The sequence below is a fragment of the Neolamprologus brichardi genome, chromosome 22 (genome assembly GCF_056152115.1).
Source record: "Neolamprologus brichardi isolate AB-2024 chromosome 22, ASM5615211v1, whole genome shotgun sequence".
Taxonomy (NCBI): domain Eukaryota; kingdom Metazoa; phylum Chordata; class Actinopteri; order Cichliformes; family Cichlidae; genus Neolamprologus; species Neolamprologus brichardi.
The window spans coordinates 8,271,518-8,297,786 of NC_142124.1; the positions used below are offsets into that span (position 1 = coordinate 8,271,518).

Below are 26,269 nucleotides of genomic sequence, written 5' to 3' on the forward strand. Positions count from 1 at the left end.
CTTTGCTGTGCTGCTCCCCCAGCACACCACAGCATAAAACAGTACTCCAGCAACCACCGACTGGTAAAACATCCTCAGGAGCTTCCTGCAGATGTTAAAAGACCTCAGCCTCCTGAGGAAGTGCGCTGTCAGTCCTGCTTGCTACACAACAACATTCAACATTTCGTATTTACTGCTGTTTACACTTAGCTAGATTAATGTGATGGTGTTGTGTTTAGTATGTTGCTCTGTTTGTTTGTTTTTGCTTGTTTTCTCTTCTTTTTCTCTCAACAGGTGATCCAGGAGATTTCCCCCCCCCCCTTTCTCACTGTCCCTCTTCCCTTCTGTTTTTCTTTTCCTTCATCTTTCTTTCTCCCTTTCCTATCCCTCAGTCATATCTGTCCCGTCTGTAACAACTGAAAATATAATAAAATAAATAATAACAACAAAGGTCAATCAAATGGACCAATACGGCAAGGCCATGATGATCCATTTGGCAAAGTAAATCCATTGGGTATCCTTGTTGGTCTTCAGACAACAATTCTGACGGCTAAAGAACCAAATGGGACAGGCAAAAAAACAAAAAAAAACAACAACACTGCTAGAAAGCATCACATGCACTTACGGGAGGCTTCATTAGGTAGAGTTTATTTGTTAGCCTTAAGTTTTCAAGACTTCGATTTTACAAGGTGCTGGAAACATTTCACAGAGATTTGGGTAGGCTGTGTTAAACACATCATTTGGGGTCCAAGTCTGCCATGAAAAACATCCACCACACCATTACACCAACCGTACTACATTAACTGAATTATGTTGTTTTCATCCAACATATAAAACTAAACTTAACTGCAGAAACATGCAAATATAAATATATTTATTTTCTGTAGAGAGAACATGCATACATCATAGACTTATTACTAAGAAATCACTGACATGTTTACATGTTTAACACAGAAAGGTCCAGCTCTCTTCCTGCTCTTAGGCCTCGTAAAACGCACAGAACTGCGATCTCTGCATCAAACTGTTAAATTAATTACCGTTATTATAGGAAACGAACCCACGAATTTCCTCAATACCTACAATAAAAAAGAAAAAAACAATTAGAATCCATCCATCTATCTATTCAAACAATTAAAAATGTAAAATAACAATAAAAATATTTTAAAAATAAATATTGGATATACATATATATATATATATAATCTGACAAAAGTTTGTACAGCTTGTTTGTACAAAAGCTGAAGTACCACAAAGGCTTCACTTCCCTCTGTGAAGCAGCAACTAGGAAGTTTTGCAGGGTACCACCACGGGATCAACAGAGGAAACCACACTGACAGAGTTACTCTATTTGAGCTAGACGTCTGAGTAGCTCCGGGTTTCTGCTTTGAGCTCGTACAGTGTAGAAGGTATTTCTCTCTCTCTCTCTCAACAGAATGAAGCTGCTGAAATTCATCTTAATCATCCACGTGAACTTTTTTTGTCAAGGTACTGTTTACAGTTTTTTATTTATTTAATGCTTTGTTCTCACAAACAGAGTAGAACTTTTGTGAAATCAGCATAAAATGAAATGATATTATTATCTATCCCTTAAAATATATATTAACTGGTCTCATGTACATACAGACTGTTATCTCAAATGTTACGTAAAAGACATGAAGTTAGTGCTGTTGGTAAAGTAAAACGATATAGACCCTGTTTGCTATTTTGCTGCTGTTGTTATAAAACTATTGTTAACTTGACAGTTTACTGATAAATACTTTAGCTTATTTATGTCAGAACATGTCAGATCCTAAATTTGTCTTTGTAGAGAACCTTTCCTTGGAAAAATAGACTGAAAATAACATGATTGGTATCAAGATGAAAAGCAAATCTCGATATTTAATGTAGATTTTAGTTTTTGTACATATTTCCAATTTTTGTACCCTATTATTTAGCCTTTATTTAAACTTTCCACATGTGCTTTAGTGCAATGAGCACGTCACGCTATTTTAAACCTTCAATTTAGGTGCTTGGGCAGGAAACATTAAATGGAAATCAGAACTGAAGGCAGTCTCTTAGAAAAGTAAGTGAAAAATGTGGAGGAGAGATTAGTTGTAGTTTCTTATCAAACACTTCAGTATAATTGCTCAGAAAACGGTGACGCATCGTTTAGCTGTTACTCTTTGCAGTACATGTGGTTTAAAAGCATAGTTTGATTCGCTTTCCAACTAGATGCTCACTCTGTTTCTGATTCCTAAAGAGTTTTTTTCCTTTCTTGATTTCAGCTTTGAAAAATACAACCACTGAAAACGACCCATCTGATATCCATGTGAGTGGAAAGGGAAATAACACAAAAATCAGCAGTAAGTGGGATCTTCCCTTTCTGTTTTCCGCATAGTTTATAACCCTGCGGGATCATGTCTCGCTCTCTTTTTCACCTTTGTACAAAAACACCGTTATACCAGAATTTTTTTGTCCAGAATCAGGATAAGCACTCTACTCAGAGGCAGTATAAATGTTTCATCAGCACAGGAAGTGGGGGTGACCTGCTTGTAAAACCCATCTTGGTGGATTTTGCAGGTGCAAATCAAACAGTGAGCTAAGAACACGCACTCCCACGCTAACTCGGCTTTGCTTTGCAAGCACAGTTTCTTGCTGTTTTGTGTCTGTGTGTGGCTTTTAGTTCAGCTGCATCCTGAATAACACATTTTTGCCCCAAAAATACTTTAGTGCATACAATTTACATTCACAAGGATTCAAAACTAAAGTAGAAGCTGTAATGGTGCTAAAGAATACTGCAATGTCTGATGAAAAAATAGGGATTAAAAATTAATATATATATATAAACATTGTTAAAAGTGAAATGGCAAAAATATATAAAAAGGACTATTTTTAAGGGATTTTTGTATTGCTTGTACTGTAGACAGAACACATACACACAGGAAATGTGTGGCCAGGGACTTTCAAGATGCAGCAGGGTGCATCTTGAAAGAAGGGTCTCTGGTGGCCAGAAATACAGCGTGTTAGCATAGCTAAAGGTTGTGAGGTTAATCTCAGCACTTTGATAGTTGGTGTGCGATGCCAGCATGTAAACATTGCAGAAACGTATGCACATAACCACAATCCTGCACAGAGATAAAAGGAGAAACACGTTTGAGTTCTTTTCTCAAGGGAAATGTGGCACTTAAATCTACAATTTAAAAAATTAACAGCTAAAGAAAAATACCCCCAGTGGAAGCATTCTCTGTAAAGTTATAGCGTAAAACTGGCAAAGTGGATCAGATATTGTGAAGGTTGTTAAAAACGTTTGTCAGAAAGGACACATTTTTAGATGAAGATCATACGAGATGTCACATTTAAAAAAGACAAAAAGTAAAAGCGAGATGTTAGTTTTAAAGAGGTGCAAGATTCAGTTTAGTGGTTTTTAATGTTGTCGAGATGATCGCGTTCATGTGTCAACCACGCCAACGTGTCCCAGAGAAAAACCTCAGTTCTTGCTCAAGTAACCACTCGATTAGTGAGTGGTTAGATGTGTCTGTTGTGGTGTTATAAGTAACATGTTATATCAGGGTCACTTTAGCTAGACCAGAGAGCACTAAAAACAGCAAAGCCACAAAATGTGGAAAAATAACTAATATACAGTTTTTGTTTTGATATTTTAGAAGGTCTTTTCCTTTGGTCTCATACTTTGCCATAAACTGAAGTAATGTCGTTTTATTTATTTATTTTTTAAACAGATTCTGTGGCAGGTTAAATGTACTGTAGACTAAATTGTTATTTTCTGTTATATGTATGCAGTTAATGGTGGATAGTCATATTAAACAGGGTTTTGAATAATGAGGTCAGCAGGTTTACATGCGAGACAAGGCCAGGTTTTCTGTGTGATGTCAGAGAGAACAAATATTCTTAATATGATCATTTAGATACATCAGTCTCTCTCACTCCCTGTTCCAACATTTTATTACTAATGGTAGAGCCAATAAGAAGAAACTTGGCTTACAGCTAAAACAGCTCGTTTCAGATGGTCGATGATCAGTGCGGAGTAATCTGTGTGATCTTTGTCCCTTTTCATCTGTGTTAACTCAAATTAATTGTCAGACACAGACAACCTGAAGAAAAAATGTGTTTTTTTGCAGTGTGCTATCATGGTTGTTTTAATGAAATTACAAAAAAATTGCTCTAATTCTTATTTCTGTGTGTCCTCAGATGACCCTTACGTCTACTCTCTCGGTAGAAAATGCAAGTGGACACTCAGGTTGCCTAGGAACAGGAGCAGTGACATAATGGCGCTCACAGATGACTCTGTGAATGGGTTGTCTGAACAGATCTGTCAGGATCTTAAATGCGGCAGCGTCCATTATATTAATAAAACCAGCTCACCTGGCAACATCACCTGCTTTCAAAACTGTTCATACCAACACGGACGTTTGGAGAACTGTTCACTGAGTGTTGAAAGTTCCTGCAGTGTGATCCATGAAGTGGTTTGTGGTAAGACTTTTCTTTAATGTCAGCAATCAGAAAAATCAAATCAGTTATATAAATGGTAATATATATAGACGCTGTTTTAGTTTACAGGAAATTTCCGGTTCAGTCTTCATTGACTCAACCTTCACAGCTGTAAAGCATCAATCAGCGAATATTAAATTGTTCTGCATTCAAGATGGATGTAGCCAATCAGGATGCTAGCATAGTCACACAGATTTCACACACCATCTGGACTTTCGCTTCATCTGACAGCGAACGGAGTGTTCAGACTACAACTTATGTAACTAAATATCAAGCAAACTAGATACAGTTGAGGTCAGATGTTTGTTACCATGGACACCTCAAATAGGTGCCTTTGTAGCCACTAGCAAGCCTCTGGTATAACTGTGGCTGGATATTTGACCACTCTTCTCGGCAGAAATGGCAGAGTTAATTTAAATTGGTTGGTTTTCTGGGCATACTTTCAAACATAGTCCATCATATTCAAAAGGGTTGATGTCAGGGCTTTTGCAAGGCTGCTGGAGAAGCCTCGTGTTAGCCTGCTAAATCTATTTAAAAACCAGTTGTGTGTTTAGGATTATCTACAAATTTAATCCTGAACTTGAACTAATTAGCCTCTGAGGGTAAGAGTTTGGTTCTTCTTCCAGATCGTGGCAAAACGGTGACATAAACAAATAACTTGGACAGACCTACAATCATTTGAACTGATGATCTTGGAATCTGCAGTTTTTGTGTGGATTAAAGAAAATCCAAAATAAACTCAAACTTGTTTTTTAAAGTCATAAAAAACAGTTCAAATAATCATTAAAAGACTCAAATTACCATAAAATTCATATCCATGATGGATGCATGTGAGAGTCTGACCACAACTGTGTATATTAGACTATCACAGTAACTATAAGAAGAAAACTGGATTTTTTTTGGTTGATTTCACGTGGAAGCACATGTTTCTTCGGGGCATGAAGAGACAAACGGAGCTCTCCAGTCATTTCTTCTACTTTTCTTCTACTTATTGAAATATTACCTTGTTATGCCACTGAATAAATACTAACTAATACAAACTCTGAGACACAGTTATTATTATTAGCAACAAAGATGGCCTAGAGGTCTACATAGCAAGAAACTTGCTAACTGGAATTGCATAGAAGTATACTGTGTTACTGCAAGGCTGGATTTGCAGTAGGAGGATTAAAGATATTTTGCTGTTAAATATTTCAGACAAACAGGACTTTTTGCATTTGTTGAGGAATTTGCTCTTGCTGCTGTGAGATATCTGTTTGGTTGTTTTTGAGATAACATCAAGAACTCTGAGCATCATGTCAGATATAAATCTGAGCATTTAGAAAGAACTGAACTTCTTTGTCATAACTCTGACTTTGATGTTGAACACTACCGACGAAAAAAACTGTCATTCTCAGAAAAGTATTTACATTCATGATTTCTGGGGGCACCATGACCTGTCCCTGGGGCAGTAACCTGCCATTGTAGCCTTACAGATCTGTGGGAGGAAACTAGAGCACCTGGAGAAAAACAGAGATTAAGCGAGGTTTGAAACCAGAAGGTTTTTTTCTCACACGACAAATTTCGAAAACCGACATAGAACGAAACTCCTCGGAACGTATGAAATGGTAACAGAAATACATAAACAGGAAAACCTCAAAATCTAAAAATGGAAGGAATATTTTATCAATTTTCTTATCAATATTTTGTAAAAAGAAAATAAATTTTCATAGATTTTAATATCAAAACAACTCACATTTTATGGACCATCGATTCAAAAACAGATGATAAACAGTTTGAGATATCTTGAAAATAACTGGGGATTAAAAATAACTGGGGGTGTTTATCTGAATTTCAGGAGTGTGACCACGTGTCATACATGCCCTTTCCTGTCTATAAATGACTTCCTGCCCTACGCGCTGGTATATTCTCACCTCCTCTTGTCTGTACAGAAGTCGGGAAGCCATCACCAATTCTCACTGAAACCTTCCCCAATATGCAGCAGCAGGCCTACTTTTTTATCCGCTCCATCCGTCATCGTCTTTAAGCAAACACTGGTTAATCATGTTTGAGGCGTGGAAGCTGGTAGGGAAACAGTATGTGTTAATATTACAGATCACAGTGGCTCTACCAAAGTACTAAACCTTTACATGTAGAGTTTTTGGATCTGAGCAACTACAATATTTTGCTTTTATAATTTATAACATATAGCTGAGATCGAGAAATATATTTTAACGTTCAGTCTCCATCTAACTTGGAACCGCAGGGTGTTTTATTGAAAAATAAAAAATAAAAAATGGTTTTAGCAAACATGAAGTGACCCGTTGCTTAGTGAAATCCTGCTATGAAGCCTCAAGTATCGTGTTTTCAGACTGAATGTGATGAGCGACCTCACTGTGAAATCTCTACACCCTGGTTATTCCTCCCTTCTGGTCATAAGTTAAAAAATGACTCCAACACAAAACAAGTGATTGAGCCTGTAAAGCAATCTGCAAAGGGTTAACTGAGGTCACAGAGGAAGGCAACTCAGGAGATTTGCCCCCTGCTGGATGTTAAAAATAATACAGGTTCAACACACTTCCAGGATGTCTTTCAGTCCCTTAGACTTTCTACAACTGAATCAAAAGGACAGAACTTGATCCTTATCATACCCCTGTTTCTGACCCCACAGTCACTCAGTGGGTTTAACTCTGTGACGTGTATATGCCTATGCTAATAAATAAGGGACACTGTCTAAGGGTTTAACTAATTAACCTCATGTTAATTGGTTAACGATAGAGTGATTATCTGCTTGTTTATTATCCAAAATTAAAGAAGTAAAAATATGCAACCTTGTGTGTTTCCCTAACAGTGACTCTGAATTAGCCTCAGGCAGAAATAACTGAGCACTAACCTTTAGATGTAAGGATTTAAGAAACAAAAAATCATAAAGAGCTGTGATTTTTAAGCAATGAGAATTCATAGTGGAAGAGATTTATCAGTATTTGATTGGTGACTGTCAGATCTGACTGTAATAATTTCAATTAACACTATCAGGTCATAAGATTTACATCCTGGTCAATTATTTGCACGAGTATTAATGATGAGAGCACAATAATAATGACAGGGTGTCATCCTCAGCACACCAGCTTGTGCAACTGGCAGGAGGGACAGACCGCTGTGCTGGACGAGTGGAAGTATGGAAAAATGGGCACTGGGGCACCGTGTGCGATGACCACTGGGACCTGAATGATGCTCATGTGGTGTGCGCCCAGCTCGGCTGCGGTTACGCCCTCAATGTGACGGGCCAGGGTGGCTTATTTCCCCCGGGGAAAGGACCCATCTACCTGGACGATCTGAACTGTACGGGCAACGAGGAGAACTTGTGGAGCTGCCCGGCTACACAGGAGAAGGATCAAGACTGTGGACACAAAGAGGACGCTGGTGTCGTGTGTTCAGGTCTAGTTCAAAAAAGTTTATTTATACACGCAGAAATCAGAAAATGTACTCTGAAAATTGAATGTTATTAACAAAACGACTCTGAATGTGAACATTTATTCTTGGAGCTTAACTTGCTTTCTGCACTGGTTAAAAAAACATCTTAAAGATTTTCGTTGTTTCTTCTAAAAGTTACATATAACTAAACTTCAAATTTATGTTTCCATGAAATGTGATCTTCACTACTAAAAAAATTATCAGCAAAAATACAGAAATATTGAATGAGTGATGTGTAGCAAACAAACATAACTCAGGAGAAACATCTCTGTTCATGCATTCTTGAGAATGCAGTTTGTTGTATGGGGGCTTTAACCTTTAAGGAGACAGGGCGCGATGGTCTGCACAAAAGTTGAAGTATCTCCTGCAGACCTATTCTCCTCAGCATGCTTTTCTCAGTTTTGCTCACAGTGTGCAGTTTGATAATGCTTTACCATATCAGTCAACTATCAGTCGAACCTTTTCGACACCATCAAAAGAAAAAAAAGATTCAAAGCAGTCTAAAATGTTGTTGTTTTATTATATATCACCAGCTCAGTAGCATACAATTATTTAGTCACTTTTCCAGTGTAAATACAATATATGAGAAAATGTTTCCCGCATGGAACTGAAACATAAAGACTTCTTTATCCTCTGGGCCCCACAGATAGCTGCGTAAAATTTCAGCCAGGGCCAGTGGGGACTAAATGTGACTGTACTTACATGTGAAAAAAGTCTTAATGGCATATAAAATAAAGAGTTTTGTTAACTGAAGAAATTGCAGTTAATTATGTATGTCATATGTTAAAAAAAAATCAAAGTCATTATCCTTAGAGGTGGTTTATCACCAGCTGATTTACTTGCATTATTTTTTGGGGGATGTTTTAGGCCATTTTGCTCCAGTAGCTTTACACCTTGTGACATCTGTGTCTCTGCAGAGATGCGAGACCTCAGACTGACTGGAGGTATGGACCGCTGCTCTGGTAAACTGGAGGTGCATCGTAACGGCAGCTGGTGGATCGTGTGTAATAACTGCTGGAATGACCTAATGGCTTCCATTGTGTGCTCCATGCTGGGCTGTGGTGATAAGGTGGCAAAGTACACCCAGTTTAATCCTCCTCTCACCCACAACAACGGCACGCTGTTTTACTATAAATGCAAATCAAACATTCAGAGTCTGTGGGAGTGCAAGGAATACATAAATCATCGGTTCCTGTGTAAAGACTCAAAAGCTTCTGGTGTCATTTGTGAAGGTAAGAGACACAGTTTGGTGTTTTTATTTGTTAAACAAACAACACTCAAACAAAACAGGAGGAATCAATGAGTGTGAGTTTTAATAATTTATTTATTCATTAGCAACTCTTTGAAAAGGACTTATTAAATATTACATATTAAAGGGATCAGATATTCAGGATAAAAACAAACATCTGGATTAAATGTTTAATACATTTTAAGGTGGAATTTTGTTAAGACACTCAATTTTTAAAAAAATACATTTCCCCACCCCACCTGGTTGCAGCAGATGGCTGCCCCCTTTTGAGCCTGGTTCTGGCAGAGGTTTCCTTCAGACTGTCGGGAAAGAAACTTTAAGGGTTGATTGTCAGAATTTTCTCTGTTGGGTCTTTATCAAACAATATAATGCGCTTTGAGCTGACAGTTGCTATGATTTGGCGCTATATAAATAAAATTGTTGTATTGTAATTAACCAACATATTTCTGTCTGTGACTTAAATAATTACGTGTTTGAAGTGCTTTTATTTTTCCGCCTACATATTTATTTATTCATTTAACAGTGTTTGATTGCAGTGAGTCGTCCTCCGAGGAGTTTCTGTTCAATAGTTACGGATTCACATAAAATGTAGTCTTAGCATAAATAAAATTCACATCCAGGTGAAACCAGGTGACCAGATTTCTCAGTTTTGTTGAACAGATTATATTTTTGTTCTGCAGGTTCTCTGGGGTTTCTTAACGCTACCACGGTTAATCCAACTGTAACACCTCAATGGACAAATGGTAAATATTCACAGTTTTATTTTATGAAAAAGTACTTAAATTATTCTTTGAAGTATTTTTCTCAGTACCAGTTTCTTAAACGTCACGGTTAGTCTTGGTCCATAATCAGAAAGTGAAGTATTTGTTGTGTTTGTTTCTTTTCTGTGCATCCAGCCAATGGAACCACAGCCGCTGTTGCTGCTGCTGCAGATTTGCCTTTTACGTCTCTGCCGCTTCTCTCCACCATCTCTCTGTCCATCCTGCTCCTCGTGATTGTCATTACGAACACGGTGCTCTGCTGCCATTACAGGAGAAAACACGGTTTGTTCAGATTTTATTAGATAAATAGATTAGATTTTATTGTCCTTTTTAATTTTAAGTAATTTTAGTTATTATTTTAGGTTATATTGTCTGTAATGATGGAAATACTAACATTCAGTTTATTTTGACAGTTTTCATTAAAAATCTCTTCCATCAGTTTTTAAAAATATGCTTATTTTCCCAAACGAATCATATTACTTTATAGAAATTAGATTTTATTAGATAGATATATAGATATATAGATTATATTTTATGGTCCTTTTCTATTTAAGTAATTTTAATAATTATTTTAGACTATATAGTCTGTAGTGATATAAATATTAACATTCAGTTTAGTTTTAGTTTTTGTTAAAATCTCTTCCATAAGATTTTAAAATACACTTATTTTTCCAAGCACATCATTTTACTTTATAGAAGTGTTTTTATTTTCATAGGTAGATGTTTAACATTTTATATTTCACTTTATTAAATCAATGAGGGTGAAACATGCTGCATTTCTGAATGATAATCTCAACAACTCACAGCTATTTATTCTAGTGTCATTTTTTTTTTGTTAGTGTCTGTTTTAGTACAGACAGGAAGCAGGTGGATATAAACAGATAAAAGATGACGTATTTTACAACAAAAATAACCTTAATTTAAAATTTAAAACTTCAAATTAAGACACATTCATAAAAACAACAACATCTAGAATATTTTCATGACACCCAGCTTGTCCACAACATTTAGGAAGTAATGGGAGAGGTCAAATTCCTAAAGAGGTGCAAATTAATTTAACGCACTAAATCATGAAAAGGCTGCAGGTTTACCTTGACTTTGAAATAAATTAATCTGAAGTTGGTAGGATGAAGAATGCATGCATTTAAAAATATGTTTTACCCAGCTTCCTCCTAACACGAGGAGATGACATTAGTAAAACACACTAAGAAGGTAGCATATATTATTTTGGATTTCATTATCAACATTTTGAGCCAACCGTTTATTTTCTACTGCAAATCCAAGGCCATACACTCACTGTAACTCGCTCAAAAAGTAAGGCCTTAAGATAAGAAACATTCATGGACTTCCTGGAATCTGAAATTTTTACAATTTTAAGATGCTGCGTTATAAAAGTGCAGAATACAGAAATTAGTACTCTGACATTATACAGCAAAATGTTAAAGAAAATCTAAATATTTCAGTACATTAAAGTTTGAACTATTTAATCTGTTTTATTACATTAAGCATTCAGGTTGGCGCTGCGCTGCAGGGCCTCTAAATGTCATACGCTAATGACCCACGTCTTGTTTTACATGTGCACAGCTTTCTTACTGCAGCAGACGCGCAGCAGCCCACGAACTCCATCTGGTCAAAGCAACAACTATCACGAGGCTGTTAATCTCGTCAAAGTCACCGCCAACCCGGCGGAGACTGATGGTCAGTGGTCGAACAATTCAACATGTTGAGCACTAACACAGCTTTTTTCTTTCTTTAACCCCGCAGGCATATCTATCTACCGATTTATCTATTTGATAGACATGCACGGTAGTGAGGAAGTTGCAGATTTCATCTCATCAAATCGTTTAATCTTTTTTGTGTGTTTGTCTCAAAAAGTCCCCTCCAATCCCAGGCTTCTTTGGACCCAGCTTAGTAGTGCTGACAGCACGTCAGTAGATACAGACTATGAGCAGTATGACCCAAGCATTGACCCGTCTGTCAGTTTATCCACCTTTCGGAGTGAGCCACGTTCTTTTATTTTTCCTCTGCATTTATGTGTCGTTTCTCAGCCGTTGCTTCTTTGTCTCACACTGTTTCTGCATTTTGCGGTTGAAGCTGTTCTTGTCTATCTGCATGTTTGTGTGTGTGTGTGTGTGTGTGTGTGTGAGCAGATCATGCTGTTTTGCACTGAATGTTTGCAGGATGCTCTGTAAAATATTGCATTGTGTGCATCGTGTCACTTTTTTTAAAATCCAGATTCTCAGCGATACAGAACAGACGTTAATCCTTTGATGAGGCCTTCAGGTCTTGAGAGCCTTTGTGAAGAAGGTGAGTCACAGTTCGTTTGCAAAGTTGTAACACTTTGCAAAACCCAAGCAAAAGGCATCATTCCCATTAGAAACTACTGCTGTGACAACAATCTGTAAATGGAAGAGGAACACTGACTTTCACTTTTAACCAAAAACAAGACACAGAAAACATAAAGAACAAACAATAGGTACAAAATAATCATCATCATGATAAATCTTTATTTCAGACTCATGGTCTATAAAAAATCAAATCACGTAAAAGACAAGAAACAAAATAAAAAGATAAAATACACATTCCCACAAATCAGATTCCCACATATAGACAATTATACAAGTGTCCAGAAAACTTAAAGGTCCACAACGATGCAATTATCCGAAGAAATCTATACACACGATTTCTTTCTAAAAATTGACCTGTATTGACATTAGAGGCTACAAACATCACATTTACCCTGAGACAACCTGGTTTCTTCAGTGATAACCTTGTAGCGTCATTAAAAGTTACGTGAAGTTTCTGCTCTTCTGTAGTTCATCCAGTGTGCCGTATACAGCGGATGAACAGTGTACTCCAAAGATGCAAACTGTACAGTCATTAAATTTGCGTAACAGGATGTTTGCTTGTGCATAGATCAGCATGCATTATCTATAAATATCATCATCATTTGTTCTGTCATAAGTTGCGCAAGATATTTGACCTAATTACAGAGGAGGTTATTATTTCACAGTTTAAAGTGAGCAAATCATAACAGAACGAGGTCATCCACATATAACTCTTTTAGGACTAAATTAAATATCTTGTTTCTAAATGGATTTAATGTAGGACATCTTTTTTTATGTGTCCCTTAGAAAACCCCCCAATAAGAAATCACACGTACAGACAGTTCTTGTTTGTGTCCCAGCTGTGCTACTTCTAATTTCTCCCTTTTGTGTTTTATTTTTTAAAGGTCCGCAGCCCTCAAATGCAATGACAGGAGCCTTTCCAAGCTGTAATGGTGCCTCGACATATCCTCAGTACGCCAGAGTGTCAAAGATCTCAGTGGACTCATTTGAGTCGTCCAGCACCTCCTCTGGGGAATGCTATGAAAACTTGCCAAAAGACTACATCAATGTGACGCCTGGTGAGTTCGCTTCACTCCCCTCAGTCCTTTTTTCTGCCAAATAAATATCGTGGAATATAGTTGTTCGTTTCCTTGTTGGGAGCTGGATGAGGATGAACGTGGTCATGCCTGTAGGTCAGCTTATTTTCTCAACTCTGCTCTTTCCCTCTTCCAGATAGACTCCATGTTTTTTTTTAAATTCAGTTTTTGAGATACTTAGGGAAAGTGTTGTAGTTTACATGTTATATAAATAAAAAAAAGTCCTGGGATTATTCTAGCTTTTTTTAAAAAAATTATTATTGTTGTGTGATATAAAATTCAAGAAAGAAGAAGAAAGGCTGATAGTCATGTTTCAGTTCTTTGAGGGTAAATAAATAAATAATAATAATAAATAAAAGATGTAAGTCCATCTCAGACTGTCTGAAATACTTTTTTATTCAATTAAAAAAAAGATAAAGACTGAAAAGCTTTTGCCGTTTCAGATCCTCTACCATTGGAGTCGTTTGTTGGTCCTTCTGATGCTTCAAAATTCTCATATGTTCCTTTTCACTCTGGACAAACCTCAAACCTGCAGAATTCAGGTAAATCTCAATAAATAGACCTTCAGCAGTGGAGGAATAAAATGTAAAACATTTACTAATCTCTCTGAATGTTTGATGATTAGATGATGACGAACTCTACTCGCCCGTGAGCCCCGACTGAAACTCTGTGTCTGAGGATGACTGCACAGCAAACCGAGGGCGTGGGAGAGTGTGAGAAGAAGAAGTCGTTTTCGTAAAGGAAAGACATCCTGTAAGATCAAGAAAATGTAAGACGCTTACAGCGATCAATGCTGGGATGTTCAATGTGATTGATTAGCTTTTTAAAGCGAGTTTTATTTTTGTACACAAATGCAAAGCAAAGGCTGGAAGTCTGGAAGGCACAAAATGAACATGTGTTCTGTGAATGTAGCAGAAGGAACTGTAATATAGAAACAGATGACAAATTAAAAAGGAAACCCAAACTTCTCTAATGCTGTTGGGGGTATTTTGCTGCCAGTATTTAAATCCTCTTTTGCTCTGACACCGAAATGCCACGGCACACTTATGCTACAGTTAACCATATCCATACCAGCGGTAATGGTCTCTCCCTGTGACCTATGAGCATGATCTCATCCCTGTTGAACTCCTATGGCAGATTATGGTTTGACATGTTAGACATTGCCTTTAAAATAATTAAAAAGCCATATTAGATTTTTTTTTTTAAATAAAGCCCTCCTATAGCAGCACAACACCACACTGAGACACTTTACTCTGGGTTTTCTTTGAAATTGTCACCTGTCTGTGTCTGTTTTGTGTAGTTTATTAAAGGATTTGTAATATTACAATGTATTAAGTTAATACATGTTTGCCGCATTTATTTCTTTGGATGTAGACACGAAAATCTACTGAGCACCAGCATAATTTCAACAACTGTTATGAGCACAACATAGCCAAAAATATGTGGACATCCAAACATTACCTAAATAACACGCTTGTAAAAAAACCACAAACCTTAATGTCTGTGAAGGTTCTCAGTCATCCAGTTCATCGTAGTCTAAGGAGCTTGGAAAGAAAAGCATCTGGACTTGAAGAAGCTTCTCGGATGAGAGGTGAAACGTCTTCAAGCAACTTAAAGAAGTCCAGACGCTTTTCTTTCCAAGCTCCTTAGACCACAGACCTTAATGTGGACCTATCATGGGTTTCCTTATTTTGTGTTATATACACTGATACAAGGTGGAGGAGGATATTAAATATAGTTAAATACTCTATGCACAAGTGAGCCTTTAGAACAAAATGCTTATTTTCAGTTTTTCCTCTTCTTGGATCTGCACAATGTCAGTGACAATGGATATTACTGATATGGTCAGTTCAGGCGAACAGGTCCAGCAGTTTGACCCTTCTGTTTGCTGGAGGCAGCCAATCAGAAGAAGTATGGCAGCTTGTTTCAACCAAAGCAATCTCAGTAGGTTAGCCACTAAAGCTGGGCCATAAAGGAAGGAAATAATATTTATGTGGCAGTAATTCTGTTTATCCCAGTGTGTTAGGGTTAGGAGTTACAGCTACATAAGCTATTCCACATCTGACTGAAAACATGAATCACTCTGAAACAGGAAAAAGCTTAACTGAACTCCCACAAAGCTGCAGTACAATTTCTTACATTAAAGGGTCACAAGCGTTTGTCTGTCTACATACTTTTGGCTACTCACGTGCTATTGTTTGCCACTCATCTTCCATGTAAACAGTGTATTCAATGTTGAGATCAACCACAAGGTGGCACTACAGGCTTGTAAGTAACTTGTTTAATTAATGTCTTGTCCTGTAAATTACTTTAAAAAAACTTATTAAAGTATAAAATGTTTTCTAAATCAAAAACATCCAGGCTGCTGCTGTTTATGACAAAAACCTGACATCTATCGGTGCTCTTTGAGGGAGATGGGGGGGAACTCTGGCTCCTGATGGGGCCAACGTAAACTATCAGCGTGATTTGAAACCAGACCTGGAAGGCTTGTTTTTTGGGGGTTGTGGTTGATTACAGCTGCTGCAGCTGCAGAGCATCAACGCTTCCTGTGATGCCCTGAATCAAAGTTATGTCTTGTTTTGAAGAACGTTAATATGACAAACTGCCTCACAGCACAGTAAAGTTTTAATAGGGGGGTGACGGTGTTGAATACAGGGATAAACATGGATCGGCTAACGTGAGAAGTGGGAGGTGTGATGCATTCGACTGATAACAGCAGAAACGGGGTGTTTTTCAACTGGAAGGTATTTGGCAAATAGGAGGAGGGCGAGCTTGTGTGTGTGTGCGTGTGTGTATTAGGGTGTGGGGAGCAGGGATGATGAGGAGAAAAGGAGGAGGTGGACGGAGAAGTCGGCAAAGATAAAAAGTGTCTGGAAGAATCATATATTGCACTCAAATTTAGTCCAGAGCCTCGCGTGGAGATAAGCAGGCGAATTAACGACCAGATCTCCTTATGAAACTCAATCTGTTTCACATGCCAGAGAATTGAGCGCACACACCAACCCACACACCACTCAACACGGATTCCATGTAAAACTATGCAGCCTGATATATCACAGATCCTCCTTAAGCGCTTTGCTTTTGTTTTATTCAGCTCTGAAAGATTGATAAGCCAGAATCTGAAAATCTGAGGATTTACAGTCCTGATTAACATCAAGGGAAAGAAAAGTAGTTCACTAGTATTTCAAGTAGCTTGTAGCATTTGCGGGGATTAGAAGATCAACCCTCTGTTTTTACTTTGTTCATTAAATCAGTTACACACAAAGGATTACGGCTCCATAAGTCGCTTAAAGTGTCCCGACTGCAGATCCTGCCCGAGTTTAAACTTTTGAACTCTGGTTGGTGCTGCAGGCCTGCAGACGACCTGAGACAGTACCTGTCTGCAAATGATATCGAGAGCATGCATGAAATTACCGCTGCAGCTTGTGTTTGAGGTGGTTTTGAATGTTTGTTGTCCTCCAGTAAAATTTTATATGAAGATTAGAAGAATAAAAAAAAGCCCAGGAGATTTTAGGGGCTTTTAATTGGGGAAATGACACTTAAAGCTATTAGCAATCCTATTAATATTTAAAGTAGTTTTTCAGATTAGCTGTGGCTTTCAGTCATAGAGTGCTAAAGGAGTGAATCCCAAGACCCAGAAATTAGCATTTAAAAGAAATTAGCATGCTTCAAATAAGTACTGACTTAAAAATAGCTTTAGTCATACATTCTGTAACATAAAATATGTAAGTAAATACTTCACACACAAATTATGCAGCTGTATGTGTCACAGGTAAGAACTCTGGTAGAAAGTGGCTAAATGTAACTTCCACAGCGAACTCAGAAGCCTGTTAGTGAAGCTGCTAAAGTCTTGCAGTGATGTCCTTCATTTACAGGACAGCCAGGGTTCTCAAAGTGGGGCCTGCGGGCCAGCGGTAGCCCCTGGTAACATTTTACCTCCCCTCAGTGTGTTGAGGTATGTTATGTTCTGGCACAGCAGTGGAGAACGAGACTACGAGACTAAACTTTCCCAGTTTGAACAAAAACAGCTGTTTTTCTTCACTACCACTTTAAAGACTATAAACCACAAAAATGACAACGGCAAACCACCAACATCAAGTGAAGAGACTATTTGCACCAGCCAGAAGTTTTTCTACGTGATGGATTTTTCTCCTTTGAGGCCCCTCAAAGTCATGTTGACCCCTTAAATTGGCACTCAAGTCATTAACACTTTGAACCCAGGGGAGCTCTGTCTCCATGTGTCAGCTCAGTCATGGGAGGTCATCTGAAAGGATGAAACATGATTTTCAGAAGCAGTATGAGTAAACTACATGTAGTTTACTACATATTATTATTAGTATTTTTTTTTATCGCTTATTTTGAATTTGATGGTACCGACACTTCTCATAGCTGGAAACGTTAGTGACACTAAAAACAAACAGCTGGAGAGACAATTTTCAGCTGGGTTAATCAGCAGGAGGTCAGTAACAGGAGTCGGTAACCATGTCAACAATTCTAGAATAATGTTCCTCAACAAACACATTCTGAAGTCTTTGAATTCCTCGTCATTTACAGTGTATAATATCAAAAGATTAAGACTGGAGAAATTTTCAGGTAGAAGGTTAAAAAGAATTGGATGTTCATGTACGAGCTGTCAAATGGCACTGCATTAAAAACCAATGACGATTCTGTCGTGGAAATCACAACATGGGCTGAGGAGCACTTGAAGAAATCATTGACAGTTTGACAGCGTGGGGCATGTAAGGAATAGCCGCCCATACACTCAAGAAAGCAGTACGACCTTACCCCGCCGCTCACCCAAACCTTAGATTTTGAATAATTTCATATCAAATGTGCAGTACCTCTAACTCTATAGAGCTCATCTTCTCTTAACTTCATATGGTATATTTAACGGTGGTCAGTCTTATGAGTTGACAGCTGTTTTCAGGAAAAACTTCTGCAACTAATTTAATGAAAAGCTGATGAATAAAGTGGAGCATCCAGCTGAAGGGTTCTCAAGGTTGGCCCGTGGACCAGTGGTGGCCCCTTTTTGTTTTTGCCTGCAAGCATTACAAATAAACAGCAAGGATCCACGGTTCATGTCATAGCATGTATATATAACAGTAGAGTTTACCTCTTAAATCTCAGCTGTTCTGCTTTAGCCGTCATAGCTTTCTCAAACTTCATAACACTAACCCAACACCCTGAAAAAGTCAAGAAATATCACCTCAACACTGGGTGAAAACAATAGATACCAGTACAAAAATGACAATTTCCAGCCACAGACACAATATAAACAGTGAGACGGAGCAGCTTGTATTTTTGTTTTCTCCCTGGACTCTAAAAGCAACGCATTCACGAATAACTGAAGGGTCACTACATTTTCAATCTCTGGAACATTCCTCGGCACCGTTTCATGTTCCACTGGAACAATAATAAAAACACGAACTCTAACACGTCAGTCAGTGTCTTACTTCACTGTGACCTTGTGGATTTTGTTCTTGCCTTGGCCTTTGTGTTGGCACTGCTCTTTGTTTGCCAGGGATATGTTGCAGGATGGACTGCAGCCAATGAAATGCAGTGAGGTCATTCGTTTAGATAGAGCCCCAGATGGTTAGAGACCTGGGCTAAAAATCCACTTCAGCTCATTAATCAAAGCCTGTTTTTCCTTTGGCCGAGCAATGGGAGAGATTTATACTTAAGCCATTAAATTCACCAATATTCCCCTCTCTTGATTAGTGCCCCTCACAGCGAATGAAGCCTTTAGTGAACGGCATTACAGCCTGCTGGGCTGAAGCTTGGGTGCGCTGGAGAGGCCGGGTAATAGTGTTGATTACTCGTCACTCATTAGGTTGCTTTCACTGCCGCCGCTAAGCCCTCATCAGGAGGTTTTTGGCTGAGAAGCTGAGCAGGAGCCCTGATCCAATTCACCTTTAAAGTTCAGTGGAGCTGTCTGGGTTGCCACGGGTCAGTGCATCGCTCTCCATGGTGTGCACTCTCAGAGAGAGGCCCTCATTACCTCATTTCCTGTTACCACTGTACCAGGCAAACATCTGAGTGTCCTGCTTCGGTTGTGTAAAGTTTGTTTGTGACTGAGGGTCTATTAAAAGTTTAAATAAAAAAACTTGTTGAATTTATGACTTTGTTGAAGGACGAATGTGAGAATCAGACTGCGTGTGTCTGTGGTGGCCCTGTGGTGCACAGCAGAAAGAGAGAAAAGTGCAAACTACATAACTGGGGTTATTAAAAATATTTTATGTATTTTTGTCGATAAGTGGAAAACAATGGCACACGAGTAACCAGATGTTTGTCATAATTATATTTCACATGCAAGAGAACTCAGAAATCCTTCACACATACAAAGTCATGAAGTTTTCAGGGCCCATCATAACTTAAAGACCTCACAGTACCATAATACCTTTACAGAGCTCTTTGCTCTCACAATGCAGGCATACTTATGGTTCCTAAATTTTCTAAAAGTAAAATGGGAAGAACTCTAGGCTATTATGCACATCTCCTGTGGAACCAGCACCCAGTTTGGGGTCAGGAGACAAACATCCTCTCTGGTTTTAAGATTAGACTTAAAAGTCTCCTTTTTGATGAAGCACATAGTTAAGACTAGATCAGGTGGTCCTGAACTGTCCCGTAGTTATGCTGGTCTGCTGGCGGACTTCCCATGATGCAATGAGCATTTCTTCCCCACTCACCTCTTTTCATAATAATAATAAATCCATCATCTCCTTCCACTTACCCAGTTTAGGGTCACATGGGGCTGGAGCCTATCCCAGCTGTCATAAGGCATGAGTTAAGCTACATCCTGGAGAGAGATAGAAAATCACTCAGATTCACACAGTCTATTCACAATAATCAATTAACCTCACCCCATGCATGTCATTGGACTAAGGGAGGAAGCGTCAAAGTAACCGGAGAGGATCCACACAGATATGAGGAGAACACAAATAAAGACCCTAAGCAGGATTCAAACTCAGGACCTTCTTGCTGTGAGAGAACAGTGATAACAATACTACTAATAATACTTCTACTACTACTAATAATAATAATACAAAACCAGTACAGCAAAATAAAACTGCTGCATCATGATTCTGGCCCTGTTGGAGGTTTCTTCCTGTTAAAAAGGAGCTCTTTCTCTCCACTGTCACCGAGTGTTGCTCATAGGGGATCGTCTGAACATTGTTTTTTTTCTTTGATACCTTTACCTTAATATAATGTGTTGTTAAAATTAAATTGAACTAAATTGTTAATATAAAACTAAACAAATCCTGTAACGTACCCAACAGCATCGTCAGTCATCAGCATTAAGCTAATGAAACTGGTCAGCTAATGTTTTTAAAACAGAACAGCTGAAGTCCTGAATTCCATTTTCTGAAACTGTCACTTCATCATAACAAACAATTTATTTTTGATTCTCAAAATGCAAACTACTCAGCAACCAGCTCGGGAACGTCTCAAAGAACAAATACAACGTGTGGATACATTTTCATGGACAAAGGTGAGAGTCACTGTGACCTCATGACTCATATTTTGTCCATAACTCAATAATCAATGAGGTAATTATGACAGGATTTTACAGAAACACCCAATGGCATAAAAAAAGCGACAAAGTTTTATATCCAGAAGGTCAAAGGTCAAGTCTGGACACATATGGATGTAGATACGCTTGTGTGGAGGTACACAGTCACTATGTAGTAAATCGCGTCTTTACTTAAGATAGTTTAATTAAAATGGCCCTTTTAGTGGATGTTTGGGAACATATGGGGCACTCTAAGGGAATTACTGCTGTGGCCCTTTGTGAGCACACCCACTTGGGGCCCTTGTGGGTTTGTCTTGCCCATACAGCCCCACAGTTCACCTGCATTTACCCACTATGGACCCGCACATGCGTGTTTATTAGGAAAGCTGTGATGAAACTGATTTTACATGGAAGCAGACCGACAACATCTGCAGTGAAACTGATGCTGTTTAATAATCGTGCACATCTTTAAAGCCTTGATTAGACTCTGCAGCGGACACGAACACAGACATCTAGAGACACGGCAGCCGATTAGTCATTCCTCTTATATCTCTTTGAAGACCGCCACCTGGGGCGCAAGTGTAGTGGACAAAGCCACGCAATCACAAAAAACAGGCAGGCCTGCGGACTTTCACATGGACCCTCATGCTCACTGTGTCATGATGAAATTTATGCCACTCAGACCAAAGAAGACCTCAACAGACTTGCAGATGTGGAAAATACACTCAAAGACTTCATCTCACAAAAATATCACAACATATTCATCTCTTTGAGATCTAACCCTCATGAGAGAAATGAAAAAAATGATTATTTAGAAAAAAAAGGTAGGTTTGATGTGTTACAGATAATTATGATTATTATTGCCCCCTGATTGATTATATATTTTGCACTTTAATGGCGTGTTCAAACGCAAACACCCAAATTCAAAGTCTATGCAATGAGGAGAATCGATGTGCTGCACTGGGTGGCACGAATAGAGGAAAAATTAAGTTAAAATATTTCATTTGAGTGAAAAAAATGACTTAATAAGGCATTGAAATCCCACTGGGACAGCTGGGAGTCCAACTACAATAAACCATGGAAAATCCTGTTTTTGAAAAGCTAAATCGTTCAATTTTGTTCTTAATTAAAGACAGGGAAAAGTCAGTGAACTAATTATTATTTGGACCGGCTGCTTCACTGCTTCCTGGCGATTTGTGGATTTCCACCATAAAGGCACCACATGACTTTTTAAAGAGGTTATGACAGGTTGTAATGCTTTTGGTTGATCATTCTTAATTGGAGAGCACCATAGATGTTTGCTTTGACTCAATTTACTCACTAGGCCACTGTGTTTATTTTCTGCAAACTTTCTTACATCGTGGTGCCCCCAGGATGGGAAACTGCTATTTTGAAACCTGTAACTAAGACCTGAAATTGGACTTAATGTTAAAAAACCCGACGACACTTTTATTGTTTTTTGTTTTCTCTTTGTGCTTCAGATGATGGACTTTGCGCCTCACAGCCACCGTATCCTTCTCATGAGACATATTTATGGGTCTGTATCCAGAAATGAATCCCAACTTGAAAGCCGGCCTGGCGGTGCAGCGTTTCACTCATTAACCTTTTTTTCTTCCCAGCACCTCGCGGCAGCCTCTTCCCCACAAAACACATTCGTATAGCTGCCAGTCAGGTCAACGCTGCAATTAAGCTGCTTTAAACTTGTTCAGTGGAGCTTAGAGGCTGTAAAAATACTTCCGCTTGAGTGTCAGTGGGAGCCTGTGACAGTTAACGTTGCATTCATTGGAGAATACATTGTGTCTAGTTAATGCAAGTAGTCTGGTCAGTGGGTCAAAAGGGCAACGCGACTAAAGAAAATGAGGAGGCGCGGTAGTTTACAGCTGGCTGGGAGGAACCCGGCCAGCTTCATCAGACTGATTCCTCCCCTCTTTATTTGTCAAACATCAAATTTCTCAAGCAACAGAGAATTTATGGACACATTTCCATGTTTGTCTCCATCCAGATGGACCGAGTTTTATGAGCGTGCGGTGCATGTCAGACAGTGAAACTCGTGCTCTGATTACCAGTCAGTCAGGACAGGCGTCATCAATCTTTGGTCTTCAGTGAATGGCAGACTGGCTGCCATAAACAGGGCCTGATTGCAGTGTGCTGTTCCCAGCGGAAGAGTTTTCAGTCCAAGGGAGGAATGGAAACAAAACCCCGCAGATACAAACAACGTGTGTGGGACCTGTGCACTGTGCCACGTCCTAAGATGGCATACTGTACGCGCTTTCGCCAGAAGTGATTCCTCTATTTATTATTCCTGTCAATCAAAACGTCCCCGTAATAATTTGGGATGCATTACGAAACAAAACGTTCTCAGAAAGTTCACAGATGGATAAAATTAGAGAATAATGAGAGAAAACAGAAACATTAAGCACACTTGAAGTACTCTCAGAGGACACTGAGGTCATGTCCTTTGTAGTTTTTTAGGGGATTTTAGAAACTGAATTCAAAACAAACACCTGGTGAATACTTTATACGCTGATTGTAGTGTTTTTGATGTGATTGGTAAACATAGAAATGCATTAATAAAGGACTCGCCGTTCACTGCGTTTCAGAGAGAAAGAAAACATTGACATGGTTACAATTTTCGGAAACTTTGCAAAGAGTTTGTCCTGGATGTTGACAAAGATTAATAGCCGTTCACGATTAAAAGGATTCCCCCGTGTGGCTCCCAGAAAGGTTATAAACACACCAAACAAGAATTGCAACTCTGCTCTCCAAACGCAGAGTTTAGGCTGGGCTCTCACTGAGGCTTTGCAGGTTGTACTTCACATCACCACTCACTAATTAACAAGGTGAGTAAAAAGTTTTAAAAAAGCAGTTTGATCCATTGCTCAGAAACAATGCGCTGATGTCATTTGTTACAGGATGAAATCATGGCTAAAGTCAAAATCCCTCCAGCGTTACGGCTGGATCGGGGAAATGTCAGATCAAGTGGACGTAAAGCAGCTGTTTAAACTTCAGATTGTTGCTCAGCTGAGAAGTAATACGTGTTTTTACTTTTGCAGCAGCCTTGTGCTGTAAATGTACCAACCTGCTGTGCTTCATAACATCAACACTGACTGGAGAGTCCTGGATAGACTAATCTGAATATTTGTGCGTTGTGAGAGGATCAAGTGTCCTGGCAGGTGAGTTTTGGTAACCGTGATACTCTGATCTCAGTTTTTGTTTTCTTTTATTGCGCTACAAGGGGAAGTTTTTCTAGACTTTTCTTTGTGTTATCTTTTGATATCAGTCTTGCACATGTACACCTCTACTTATTTTGCACTCCTTCATCCTGTTTTTTAATCTTTATTCTTTGGAAGCAGGCTGAATTGAACCAGTCGTGGGTCCAGTGAGTTTTGGAAGACTGGGGTATTTTATAGCCTCTACTGGCTGCCACATTTGGCTACATAATTTGGGTAATTTGAGCTGGAAACTGGCACATTTATCGACATTTGGAGCAGCTGCATCTGATAACACAAATAAAGTTGGGAGGCACACCTGGTTTGGTTTCAGTTTATTTTCTAAGACCTGCCAGATTTGAGCCAGGGGGTAGGTGGGGGCATCTCCCCGTGATGCCCTTGCTCAGATGATGTGGTGTGGTGGATCAATTGTAATACAAGTATTTTCTAACTTTGAATGTAAACTGACAATATATTCTGTTATTAAATCTTGTACATATACATGTTATTTTGAAGAAATAACATCAAAGATTGTCAAACATCAAATTTCTCAAGCAACAGAGATATCTCTACTTTTAAGATTAGGCTTAAAACTTTCCTTTTTGCTAAAGCATATAGTTAGGGCTTGACCAGGTGACCCTGAATCCTCCCTTAGTTATGCTGCAATAGATGTAGGCTGCCGGGGGATTCCCATGATGCATTGAGTTTTTCCTTTCCAGTCACCTTTCTCACTCACTATGTATTAACAGACCTCTCTGTATTGAATCATATCTGTTATTAATCTCTGTCTCTCTTCCACAGCATGTCTTTTATCCTGTCTTCCTTCTCTCACCCCAACCAATCACAGCAGATGGCCCCGCCCCTCCCTGAGCCTGGTTCTGCCGGAGGTTTCTTCCTGTTAAAAGGGAGTTTTTCCTTCCCACTGTTGCCAAAGTGCTTGCTCATAGGGGGTCATATGATTGTTGGGCTTTTCTCTGTATCTATGAAGCGCCTTGAGGCGACATTTGTTGTGATTTGGCGCTATATAAATAAAATTGAATTGAATTGAATTGGAATAAGGACGGCTGAACTTTGAGGTTTAATTCCTGGCAACAACGAGGAAATTGTTGGCTTGGATGTGAAGGTCTGTTGTCTCTTGCTTTGATGCACACTTTAGAGATGCATGAGATATTAATAATATCAAAACACTCGCAAAACATCACATTGAAACTGATTCTTAGTGGAGAACAGCAAAACAAAAACATTTTTGCAAATTTCAGAGTTAAAAGTTGAGCCGCATCGTACTCAGCAGTCCTAACACCACTGTTTGTTTACTTCAGTGTAGCCTGAATAATTTTCTCAAGCTTTGCATCTACCTCCATCAAGAGGTCCCATATTAATTAATACAACACATTAAGAAAACAAAGAGATAACAGAAGGACTTTTTTTATTATCATTGTTCATTTTGAGTATAAAGTTGAAATTTTAAGATAATTTCAAGTTATGACTTTAATCTTAACTTAAAGTTGACAACGTATTTAGAGAAAAATGCTGAAATGAAAACTCAAGATTACAATTCAAATATTTCCTTCAAATTCATAAAGGTTTGCTCAATCATTCTTCCCTGGAAAACAACAGCTTAAAAATTAATTAAAAGGCCCAAATGACCTCAGCAGTGACTCCCACGATGAGTGTGTGACCACAACAGGAAATGACATTACAATGCAGACTGTATAAAACCAAACACTATGAGCTCACAGACCTGTGTCTTCCTGGCACTGTTTCCTAAACGAATGCAGAGGAAAACCAGCACATCAGGCCAGGTGAGGGCTCGCTGTGGGTATGAGTCATCTCTGTTGTCACGGTTACACAGCATCGTCATTTGTTTGTCTGCCCCTGGCCAGGTCGTTAATTACAGAGCCATTTTGGGATGGCCTCAACAAATCATGTGGGTCAATGTGAATTGCAGACTTTGGTGCCAACAAAGCTTTCATTCAGAGGACTTAATGCAGAGGATGAATGTTTCACCTCGGCTGCAACGAAGGGAAAAACAAGAGAAGAATGAAGAGAAGGAGACGGATGGAAGCAGAGCGTTTATTTTTAACTGTACAGTGACTGAAATATTTTAATTTGAAAAATGTCTCCTCTATTTCTGTTTCTTTAAAAATGCCACTTTTAAGGTGTGAACTCAGAAAGTTCACTCTTTGTCTTGAATAACGT

At 38.7% G+C, this 26,269-nt stretch overlaps 1 protein-coding gene across 1 annotated transcript; it reads left to right on the top strand.

The window, feature by feature from the left end:
- The first annotated feature begins 1,412 nt into the window (after positions 1-1,412).
- LOC102794908 (T-cell differentiation antigen CD6-like) lies at positions 1,413-14,217 on the top strand. The gene is made up of 13 exons (XM_087835489.1): positions 1,413-1,464; positions 2,244-2,321; positions 4,165-4,446; positions 7,564-7,881; positions 8,835-9,149; positions 9,847-9,909; positions 10,063-10,209; positions 11,512-11,625; positions 11,803-11,925; positions 12,163-12,234; positions 13,160-13,333; positions 13,795-13,893; positions 13,977-14,217. The coding sequence occupies exons 1-13, from the start codon at positions 1,413-1,415 to the stop codon at positions 14,012-14,014; spliced, it is 1,875 nt and encodes a 624-aa protein (XP_087691615.1). The 3' UTR covers positions 14,015-14,217.
- The last annotated feature ends 12,052 nt before the right edge of the window (positions 14,218-26,269 follow it).